Here is a 12897-nt window from a genome sequence, read left to right as displayed (position 1 = left end):
GTCCCAAAGCACCTGCGACAACACTCGTGAGCAGGTAGAGCACAGTAACTGAACAGAAAAATTCTATTCTATTTTTTTTTAATACTTAATAAAGGATTTATTGTTGAAATATATAAAATCTAACTAATTATATTTTTAGTCGGACACACATCAGTGAGCCGCGCGCTTGGTAATGGTGTAACAGCAAAACGCTCACATATACTACTAGGCGCGCATCTCACCGACATGCGCTCGGGGCTAAAAATCGTCGCTGATTGATCAGATTTCATTCAAGAATAACTGCTTTATATTAAGTATTATAGAAAAAAAAGGTAAAGATCTTATCTGTTCAGCCCATTCTGGGACACCCTGTATATCGGTCCTCGGATTTCCCTTATCTTATATAAGTAACTGTTAATATAGTTTATTTATACAAATTAATTAATCATAACAGATTTTTTTATAAGATATCAAATATTATGACGACAGACAAATGTATATTATTTTGTTATACAAGGAAAATTCCAATAGTAATAGGAAAGCTATGGTAACTAAAATAAACTAACTGACATGACATACTGTTGATTCAAACTCATTTTTTAACACTAACTTTACGAATTATGCTATGTACACGTAAAAAACCCTTAATGTTATAAAAAATCCTTCTTTTTAGAGAAGGATGAGCTCTACCCGGATATCAATCCCTGTACAAGGACGTTGTCCTGTAAAAGGCTTAAAGTAACATTATCTGTAAAAGATTTATTTCAAGATTAAGATATGATTTCTATGTGAATAGAGATGGAGAATAAAAATGGATCGTGATGTTTTCAGGCTTCCAAGGCGCCCACTGCGAGGAGAACATCGACGATTGTCCGGGCAATCTCTGTCAAAATGGTGCCACGTGTATGGACCGGGTGAACGAGTACTCTTGCCTGTGTCCGCCGGCCTTCACGGGCACGCAATGCGAACTGGACGTGGACGAGTGTTCCTTACGACCGATCATGTGTCACAACGGGGCGACGTGCACGAATTCGCACGGCAGTTATTCGTGCATATGCGTGAACGGCTGGACGGGACCCGATTGCAGTGTCAACATCGATGATTGTGCAGGTGCAGCCTGCTTCAACGGCGCCACCTGCATCGATCGCGTCGGCAGCTTCTATTGCCAGTGCACCTATGGAAAGACAGGTAAGCGGGAAATTGAATTTGTTATTGATCTGCGCGACCAAACGATAATGGCAGAATCCCCAGATTGTCCTCTCGAGATCATTCCTGTAGGACAGAAGACTACGTTTACACCTAATCTCTTTACCTAAATCCTAATTGGATTTAATAATATTCTAAGACTGATCAATCACAGTTAATCCATTCTTCGAAGGAATGGTTGTGATTGGCCAGTTTTAGAATTAAGGATATCGTTAAACCCAATTAGGGGTGACATGTCAAGCTTGAACCCGAGTGTACTCGGACGTTTGAATGCTTGAAATAATCCTGCATCCTATATTGGCAATCTGGCAAATAGCATCTGGAAATTATAACGCGGAAATTCCTAAAGAATAAAAAGAATCGCTCTCCGGCTTAATTTGGCGAGGTCGCGGACGTGTAGGGTGATTAACTCGATACACCACAAGTATGGCCGGGGAAGAAGGCTCGTAACTGCAACGCTCCGACGATACATCGGCAGGTGCATCCTCGCACATGTGCGGGGCCCGGTATGATGCTCTCTACTGCGTAGAACGAGTCCTTCGGAATCTTGAGATTCCGAAGACTCCCGGGGGCCCCTTCTCGGGCCCTGGTCGCCTTCTTCTTCTCGTCGTCTATCGACCTTGGCGACTGGAAACGAGTTTCTCTGTCCTTACTCGCGCGAGAAGAGCGAATAGTCGGGGCTATAGAGGACGGTTTTCAGATCGATTCGCGCGGCGGCGATCGCCAAATACAGGTATATTCCTCTCTCGCGCGGCCAGACATCTCGTCCGTTCCTGGAAACTGTGCGTGTCGAATCGCAATAGATGTACATACAATATGTATAATACATAGTTGGAAATTTATATTTTTATATTATATTTATATTTTTATATTTATTTTAAAAAAATTTATATTTTCTTGTTAGAGAATATGCCGATTAAAATTTTTGTGTTATTAATATTTAACGCTGTTGTATTAGTTGAACTCAAATGTCAAATTATTAAAACGACTGAAAAAATGTAAGAAGAACACAATTTGCATATATTTTCAATTTTACAATAAATATGTTTCGGATTATTAGTGACAGGATTTAGCTGTTAAAATTTATAAAAAAAAATATTGATTTTATTCTATGATAAAAGCGAGACTACGGATCGTTAATAATTTTTTTCTAAATTAATTTTATTATTAAAAATATATTTATTTTATATAAAATTTATTTTGAATTATTATGAACTTTGCATTTATTTTATAGTATTGAAATATTAACATAATATAAACGTCACCATTTCACTTATTCATATTACTTAACTTTATTTAAATTAACACCAAAATTTGTGTGGACCGTTTGAGACATACAATATATATTAAATTTAAAAAAAATTTCAACTTTACATATATGTAAAACGAGGATATTTCGTGATAAATTATTCATGAATTTTGCAAAATAAATAATTCGATATGCTTTTATCGGATTTTAGTTGTGCCAACACTCGATTCGTAGATAAATGCCAGAGACTTTGCAATTTGATTATCTACTATTTTTAGAGATTAAGTAAAGAGGTATAGAATATTTTTGTAGAAAAGTTAACGGACGCGCACATATACAAACGCCTTGTTGCCTCTAGGCCGTGCTTTCCTGAGTCCAGTAGAAACATACTTATACAGTTAGTCGCGGGCGTGCTCTTGTATCTGCATGCACTTACTCTGGTTTATATATGAATATCCTGGGGACTTTGGTACCGTTACCGGGCCTCATGAAGAAAAATTCGACACACGCGAGCCGAGGAAAATTACATCCCACGCTCAGTTTTCTCAATTTTATATTGCCGCTCTCCAAGTTTACGATGCCAAGGCAATTTCCTCAATTACCTTTGTAATAATTTGTATATCTGTGTAATTTATAGATTGGAAGAAATCGAAAAGATACGTACAGATCCTTTATAAAGTAGACCATCCATAATTTTTATCACGTTGATAAACGAGAGTAAAAATATTTGTAACAGTTGGCAAAATATATCGCGTACATTTTTTACATCCTATTTATTATGATTTTATAAAAAAAATTGTCAAAGTGATTAAAAATATATATTTCAATACAAAAGGCAGGGATAAAATTATATTTATTGAAAAATGAATTTTTTTACAATAAAATTGTATTGTAAAGAAATATAATAAATACATATTTCAACGCGAAAGGCAGAGATGAAATGATTTTTATTGAAATATGAATTTTTTTTACAACAAAATTGTATTGCAAAGAAATATAATAGAAAATATAACAGTTTATATCCGCAATAATTTAAAAAGGAAATTGAGAGAAACGATCGATTTTGATTGTCAGGGCTGCTCTGCCATCTCGACGACGCTTGCGTGTCGAATCCGTGTCACGCGGGCGCGATCTGCGACACGAGCCCTATCAACGGATCCTTCACCTGTTCCTGCGCCACCGGATATAAAGGACTGGACTGCTCCGACGATATTGACGAGTGCGAGCAAGGTAGGAATTTTATTTCTTTGCACTTTGCATTCTTATATTGCTCCTCGCAGTTGCCTGAATTTTTTTTCAGGCTCTCAATTTTTGATACATTTTTTTTTCTTTTTTTTGTACATATTGGTGACTCAATTCTGTGATTGGTACATTCATTGGTTCATTCCTCTCTCTTGTCGAATTTATTTTTGTCCTGTCATCGTAACTTCAACCGAATTTTGCAAATTGTCGAGTGACGTTTTCATGCAAAGCGGATTATAAGTTTGCATAATTGCCGATTACGCTGGGATAAAATTGATAAAAATGAATCCTTTCATCGATTTTCGCTAGATCGTATCGACCGATTAAAGTGGCTGTTGCCTTAGCCGATCGCTTCTGCCCGCTCAGTTTATCCGATTCGGCCGTCTATTAATCCGCGTTTCGAAAGTAATCTCCGTTTAAATCGAGAGTAATGGGCGTCCCGATCTGGTCGGTATAGTTATTAATGAATCGAGGCTCGATTCAAGAACGTAGAAATGCCGGCCGTGATCGGGCAACAAAAATCGCGAGGATAGCTATCAGATAGATGCTATCTCGCGCGGCGAGACCAGTTTGCATTAAAGTCGCTTGAAAGATAATAAATCGCTATCGCAGATATTGTCAGATGACAGTTGGGAAAAAAATCACGAATCATTGAAGCGGCAAATTGCGTGCTGAAAAATACGATAAGAAGCGAATTTCTCGCTGAGATGAAGCGCGATGTTTGCAAATTATTCGAAATGTTGATAAAGTCGTGCTGCACGAGTGATTTGAATCGTACACTGATTTAACAAAATTTATGATTCATTAGGGAACGATAAATCTCTCTAAAAGCGTAATTTATAAAGAGAAATAAAGGACAGTCGATGACTGTACTCTCGGATGCTGCGTGTACGCTTTAATCCGAGACGCGTGCGAAATTAATTTGTTATTGCAATCGAAGAGATTTCAATGAATGGCTGATGAGGCCAGTGTCTCGCCGATCGAGGGGGTTCATCGCTCTCGGTGATATTTCCTCCTCATCACCACGTATGTTTGTGTGTGATTGCCTGGCCACATCGCACGATCTATGCGTGTTGCTGCATCAGCGTGGGCAGTATGGTAATTGTGAGCTAATCGAGGACACGCAAACGGCTCTGCTTCTTTCTCTCACCAGAAAGGAAGAGACTTATCAGCCTATAAATATCTTTCGTTAGCATATATAGCTAATAACTCTCTAACTAAAAAGCCGGATCTTACCTTGCCCCCCTCCATACCAGCCATACGTTTCGATTTTTATCCATCATCGATCAAGCGAGCGAGCCGACAAGATGCGCGAATTCTAGCTTTAGATATGTCCTTACTTAATGAACGTCTGGCAATAAAAGGAAAGGAATGACTATTGTGTACATCCGCGTGTGAGAAAGAAACTTTAAAGTATAATATTGTGTAGAATTAATTTCATTTAACAAATAAAATTTTATTTATTAAATTACTTTTATTAGATTATTAAAATTTTATTTATTAAATTTTATTTAATAAATATAAAAGAACTCTTTTTTGTATCTTTATTATAAAGTTTATTTAATTATTAAATAAAATTAATTAATTAAACTTTATTAAATTACATAAATTAAATTTTATTCATTAATTTAATAAATCTTTAATAAAGATACAAAAAAGAATTCTTTACAAACATGAACAAATATGTCAAATGACATGAAAGAAGAGAGCACGTATTGCCATCTAAAAATGGCAGCTCACTCTATCGTTACAAAAAAAAAAATATTATAATTTATAATCGAAAGTATCGTTAAAAGTCCAAAAAGGTGAATGGAAGGAAATCGATATCGCGCGAAGGATCTTTTTAAGCTGAGATAACGACAAGCTCCGCCCGCGAGCGAGCGATCGCTCGAATACAGTAATCGCTGGATTAATGTACGCGATCTGTGTGCACGGGCTCCCCCACGGGGTCCGTGCAAATTGAAAATCCACACGGGGCAGATTGGTGGACGGAGAGCAAATCGATCGATTACGATCGATTAATTCGGCGCGTTATTTATTGTACCGGATCCTCGTTCTCATCGCGCCGTCCCGTCGACGTTCTCGTCATCGAGATCCGTGATCGATCTATCGCCGCTCGGCAAGCTTTTAATCAACACATGTTACAAGCTTATAACAGTGCGGAATAATAAATGGAAATGCAATCCGTTTTCAAGCAATTGTTTGAAGCTTCTGATACGATCGTGAATCATTATAAAATATGTCTTTATTCAAATATTATTTATTTTATTTTATATAAAATTATTTTATAATATTTTATATATTGAATATTATTATTTATTTTTTGAATTATATATTGTATTTTTTATATTTATTATTGCTTGAATTATATTAAAAAATTATATTTTATTATGTAATTTATAAATCATGATTAAATATATTTTAAATTATAAATATATTAAATTTTATATATATGTATAATTATATAGAATAAAATTAATTTAAATTTGATGACAATTTGAAAAAGTAGACTTAATTAAATTAAATTTAAATCAATTGCTTTACTGTAATGAGAAATTATGATTTACTTATGAGAGAATTAAACTTATTAAAATTTTCGCAATTTTTTGATATTTAGCAAAGATATTTATAGTGAGATAAAGTTTATGTGGAACAAGATAGATCGCCATGTACAAGGCTCGTCGATTTAAAATCCGAATCTCAATGGCGCGCGCGAGAGACATTTATCATTTACGCATTTCTCGAGATGACGTATCGATTTGATTACACACGCAAACGTCACGCGCGAACGTACGCAAGGGAGCAATGATTCTTAATAGCACGTCACGGTGTACCCAATTTTTCTCCCTCTCTCTCTCTCTCTCTCTCTGTTTCTCTCATGTGATTGCGAGCAAACTTGTCATTCGGAGTTCCGTTTCTCTTTCTTTGGCATAAGCAGGACTCTGATATGTGACCTATGATTAGTGGGTCCAGCATTCCCACAAAGCAGTCTCACTGTCAAAACGACAACGATTATTAATAATTCCATATAATTAATGGTCACATATGTGAATTCATCGAGACTTCTTTTCAACAGTCATCTTGAATGAACTTTAGGTTTTCTGAAAATGTTATATGCATACAAAATCCGATCTGATTGATAAGAACAAAGGCAGAATAGATTTAATCTTAGAAAAAATATAATTATATAATTTAATTATAATTATATAATTTTGAATGAGAAACGCAATTATTGATGCAGACATTTTGTTGATAAAAACATTTATAAGTTTTTTGGTAAATATAATTTTACAAAATTTTCACGAAATATGATATTTAATACATGAATTAGCATTTTAAAATATAAAAATAGTTAAGAATAAATATAGAATATATACGATCTTTGCTTTCCTCATCAGTTAATTTTGAAAAATAAAATACAAGCCTAAACATGTATATTTTATACGTCAAATTTTTACAAGCTTAGTATCTTTTTCTCAAAGTTCCTAAAGAAAACTCCGTAAACTGAAGAAGCTTTAGAGAAAATAATAGCTCGATATATAAATATTAAGTAATATAAATAATATATAATATTTCTATCTCTTCTTTCTTTTATCCTAATGTTTTTACATTACCGAATAATGTTTCGATGTTAATAAATCTGTCACGTGTCAGGACGATCGCGATGATTACATTGCCTGCCCGAAACAGTGGAGATTAAGCAACGGCATTCGGCAACGTAGGTAATGGGTTTGTAATTAACCAGTGGACAGGCAGTAGTCGCAGCTTAATTAATAGTCTGAACGAGGATGAAGCGACGTATGGGGGCCACACACCTCGTCGATTATTCCTTGTCGACTTTTATCTCAAAGAATTTTTTTGTCACATCCATATTGGTGCAGTGATAAGGACAAAACGATCAGATTTGAAAAAAATTTTTATCTAAAGTTTTACTTTAAAAAATTAAATAATCATGCACCTTATTTTTAAATATTTTTTTACAAGCCACCCTATACAAATAAATCCTTTACATTTAATCTTATACATAGATATTTGTTCATATATACCAGCCTTTTTCATTAAAAAACCTTAAAATATTTTTTTTATCTATGATTTGTTGTAGAATTTTTCTACAACTGGACTTGTATTTTATTTCGATGATGATTTCAGTAATATTCTTTTCTAATTGTAAGATTAAATCTATTCTGCCTTTGCTCTTAGCAACTTTAAAAAATTTCCCTATGAATTGGCTATAATCTTTATTTGTAAAAAAAGCATATAATATTTCATCGATAACATTCGCACAGATGTAATGAAAGAAAATTTAATAAGTTTCATAAAACAAGCATTTTTCACTTGCACATACAATTTTTTTATTAAAAATTACAATAAAAAGTATGGACTGTGTATTTAATATTTTATTAAGACATAGAATATACATATAAACAAATACATAAATATATATTTATATTTTGAACGCATAATTTACTTAGCTTGCCTGTTCATAATATAGGAGCAAAATTATCAAATAGAAATTTTTTTAAAGAAAATCCCTCAATCCCATAAAATTTCCTGGGAATTCCGGGATTTTTCTAGATATAAAAGAAATCCCTGAGAATTCCAAGTTTTTCCAGACATCCTAATAATACACATTGAATTCTCCAATCCTACTTTAATATTTCAATTTATCCTGACTTAAAAAAATCTCTTACAAAATTTATTTTTTCATCATTAAAATTATTTGATTGCAAGAAATATTTGCATTCTTATTAAAATCAGTTCTCTTCTAATTAAACATACGCGAGGTATCCACAAATAAGAACGCGGAAGATTAAATTAAATTAAATTAAATTATACAGGGTGATTACATCGGAATATCGCGGATATCGTTAAGATCGTGAATATATTATGGACTATCACGACTATCGCCTGTGCAACTGGTCCGATGATAGGAATGCGAACTCGTTTAAAAGGCTTATGGTAAAAAAAAAAAAAAAAAATCCCCCTCGTTCTCCCGGTCTACCATAATAAATACGGCGACTGCCACCCGTAGCGGTGCATGGCGGTTAATACGTTTCGTTACGGACAAAGACACTCCATTAATAATCGAAAGCGCGCCTTTTGTGTCCGCGGGCCTCACGATGCACAACTCGTCTCATCAGTTGGAAACGAGCGTATTGCATATGGCGAATTTCCACATCGCATTAGTAGCCGTTCGTTAATCAAGCGTCCGCGGAATTAATTGGATTTTGGTGGTGAGCGCTGACAATTGGCTCGTTTGTGCTTCGCGTTGATTATCGCAAACCCTTCCGTCTTGTGCGCAAAGATGATAATTGCTATTTCCACGATGATTATTGCAATAACGCGATCTAAAATTTATCATATCTACAATTAAACAATAATTAAAGCCTCAATTTTTTAATATATATCCTTTATATGTGATAATACATTATTTATATTTTTTTTTTTAATATATTAATTTTATAAAAATATTACATGCATCAATTTTGTATATCAGTATTGAAATATATTTCATATTTTATATAATAATTTTATTATATAATTATATTAATAATATATTTTTATATTTTATTAATAATATATTTTATAATAATTTATTATAAGATTTTATTCTAATTTTATTATAAGACTTTATAAAAATTTTATAAAATATTATAGTAAAATTATTATGATATTATTATAAAATAATTATTATGAAAATATTATAAAATAATTATTATGATAATTATTATAACATTTTATTAAAATATTATTTATATTCAATTTTATAAAAATATTATTGCTGTATCTCCAATGCTAATTGCAATATATATGCTTTTTCGAATTATCAACGTTGCATGTGCATATATATATATATATATATATATATATATATATAAAATTTACATATATATATAATTATAATTATAATTTACTGTAATATAATTTGCAAAAATAAATATCGCTAAAAACGCGATATCGCGTGTGTCGGTATTATTTATCAACCGCTATGAATTATTCTCGTAGCCGTAGTTCGTTCAAGATCCACGCTTGAAATATATCAAGGTGCTTCGTTTCGAGACCGTTAGGCGTTTTTTGTACACCTACGAACGAACGATGAATTGGAGGATCCGCATTTTTCAACCGTCCTCAACATCGTTCCCTTCGTCGCCCGACGTTTGCACGGGGCATCGTAATTAGGAAGATATTACTCAAAGACAGCTCCTTTTTCCCCGAGGTGGATCGCTTCTCTCTCTCTCTCTCTCTCTCTCTCTCCCGCGGAGGCCTTTGACTGCTTTTTGCTTCGGGGGCGTGCGATTATTCAGACGCGAAGGACGCGATTTGAGAAATTATCGGTAAATTATCGTACACGGCTCTCTGTCACGTGTCCCTGCTGGCGATGATAAAGGACGAACTACCCCTTGGCCGGTAATGCCCGGTTCTCTCCGGCTATCCTTCGTTCTTTCACACGCGAGTTTTTATCCCCCACCTTGCGTTTAAACGTATTTACGTCATTAGTGGCCGATTTATCGCTTCCGCTATTGGAAAAAATGATGAGGAAATTCTTCAGGAGAAAGCGAAGGGTATATGTCCGTGGAATTAAATGACATCTTCATCTCTGTGAGCGTAATATTATTTCATTATTGCGAATTTTTCCACTTTTATTTAATTTGATATTTTGAAATTGTATCAATTTTTATTTGAGAGTCGAATTTAATTATTAGATATATTTTCTTGTTTTATCCCGAAAAGTGTTCTTGGAGATAAGTTTATTTATCGCGTTTGACAGATAGAGAATCTCTTCTGTCATTTTTCCTTTCTCTCTCTCTCTCTCTCTCTCTCTCTCTCTCTTATTTTTTCTTCACTTCATTCATTAAATTGTCTTTGATATATATTAAACTTTACCATTCTTTTTAAGATTTCGATACGTAGCAGGATATGTTCTAAATGTCAATTGTTTTCGTATCTGTTTTCACCGAACAATTATCGCTCATTCGCGCTTATAATCAGACCGAATCTTACTATCGACCTACTTTCACGAAATTCGAGACTCGCGTTAGGACTTCCTTAGGGAGTATTTATTAATGACAGTAATCTTGTGACGAGTTTACTTCTCGAATTAAATAATTCTCTTTCCATTGTACGTAGTACTGTCTCTGCATATAAGGCTAATTGTTCGTGATAGCTTTCAGCCTCCGCCAACTCGTCCGACATGATAGCTCTATTTCGCGACTAATCATCAGAGTTGGCGGACGATATCACAAGTCATTAAACCTTCTAAATCGGCCTCCCATTTTCTCTCAGCCACCGCATCGTCCCATTGTCCCTTCCTCTGACGATTGCCCTGGGCACTCGGAGATCCTAAAGGCCGATAAGGCTCTTTGCCCCGGATGGCTGTGGATGATAAGAAATTCCCGAGGATTAGTTTATTAATGGCCACTGGGCGTAATTATCAGCTGCTCTCGGCGTCAAGTTGAATCGTAGTTCCAAGTAACTTGAGGATTCTCTTTCTATCTCTCTCTTTTTCACTTTCTGAGAGAGATGACACACTGGACAGCTGGAAATCAGTACAATAATTTAGGAAGATCAGATTTCCTCTCTCTCGCCTTCTCAATCGCCCTTCAACTTTTTCTCAAGGGATTCTCGATTCAAGAATGGGAGGTCCATTTAAGCCGACGAATGAAGTAAATGATCCCGAAATTATGAAGCAAGATGGAACGTGGCTTTATCTATTAATTAACAAGATAAGATATATACTTTTACGGAAATTATCGTGGCAGGTTGTGCATATGCAACGATAAGCTCATATACATGTAATGATAATTTATTGATTGATAACACTACTTGTGCTACAGAGGTACCGTAATCGTTTTATTATGTATTGGTATGTACTTGCTCTTAAATATCTCAAGAGAGTGTACTTGAGGATAATTAAAATATCAAGAAATTTTTTATTTAATTTCTAATTATGATGATTTTCTGAATTTAAATAATATTAATAAATTATATAATAATTTTTGTTAATGTGTATGAATGCCTCAAAAAATATTTAACATATGAGAATGTCATTAAAATATTGTTTGAGACTATATATATATATATATATATATATATATAAATTTTCTAAGTAATATATATATATTAAGAAATATAGGATTCGAGAGTTTTTTTGTAACAATATATAGTTTATTTTTTAAATTTAGTTTTAATAGGTGAAAGCACTCTTTCTATATTCGTTAGAAGATGTCAACACCTTAGAAAAATTTTAAATTATTTTTTTTGCTCTTTTATGCCCTTAAGAAAGCTGGACGATCAGGGAAGAATGGTTATCATCGGGCGTATAATCCACATAAATATTTACAGTAGTAGAGGTGTTTCAGGGTTATAAGTAACGGAACTTTCGTGCGATTTTTGACAATAATCGCAAAAATTACAATAATTAAAAAGCTTGAATTTCTTCATAATTGTTGATGGAATATTTTTTTTAGGTCTCAACTATGACTTTAGACTTTAGACACACATTAAGTATATGTGCATTAGAATGCGAGGTCCAATTTGAGTAACATGACGTAAGCTGTGTCTCCCATATCTCCGGTTATTACACAACCGTAAAGATGCTTCAACGCTATCTCTTAGGGCAACATCGATGATGAAAAGTATAAACCAGTTTCATAAAAAGATCAAAAGTTTTGGGAATCAATGTAATTTTGTTTAATTGTGCACATTTATTTCTTATGAATTCTTATAAGTTTGTTTAATCCATCTTAATCTTGATTTTTAATTTATATAACCAACACTACCTGAAAACTACTTTCTCTTCCCTTCTTTTGTTAAGAAAAAAAATATATTTTATGATATCATTATTTTTATTGGAGAGCGAGATTTAAGTAATATAAATTTATATTTTTATTATACATATCGAAACAGGTCGAAAATAATTTTTACTCGAATTTTCACAATTAATTGTCATTAATTGTCTAAAGAAATATTGCCAAAAAATGCGTATTTTACAAATATGTTTTATAAGGATAATATTATTTAATATTATTATTATTATTTTATTTAATGTTATTATTTATATTAATTTTAAAATTATATATTATATAATATTAATATATTATATAATATTATTTAATATTATTTAATAATAAATTATGTATCTTACATAGGATATTTTGTCCTACATATATTATATATCTTGCATAAGGGCATAAATTATTTCAAACGATAAAATAAAAAAA

The 12897-nt window shown here is 33.1% G+C and overlaps 1 protein-coding gene across 3 annotated transcripts in view; it reads left to right on the top strand.

Moving 5' to 3' along the window:
- LOC126852713 (neurogenic locus Notch protein) overlaps window positions 1–12897 on the top strand; it is a 259129-nt gene that overhangs the window by 170071 nt on the left and 76161 nt on the right. For all 3 annotated transcript variants that reach the window (XM_050597774.1, XM_050597775.1, XM_050597776.1), the window contains 2 exons: window positions 811–1167; window positions 3509–3664. In XM_050597774.1, the coding sequence (XP_050453731.1) occupies window positions 811–1167; window positions 3509–3664 (513 nt within the window). The remainder of the gene's footprint in view (window positions 1–810; window positions 1168–3508; window positions 3665–12897) is intronic.

This window comes from Cataglyphis hispanica, chromosome 11 (genome assembly GCF_021464435.1).
Source record: "Cataglyphis hispanica isolate Lineage 1 chromosome 11, ULB_Chis1_1.0, whole genome shotgun sequence".
NCBI classification, from domain to species: Eukaryota; Metazoa; Arthropoda; class Insecta; order Hymenoptera; family Formicidae; genus Cataglyphis; species Cataglyphis hispanica.
This window is presented reverse-complemented; position numbering and strand designations above follow the sequence as displayed.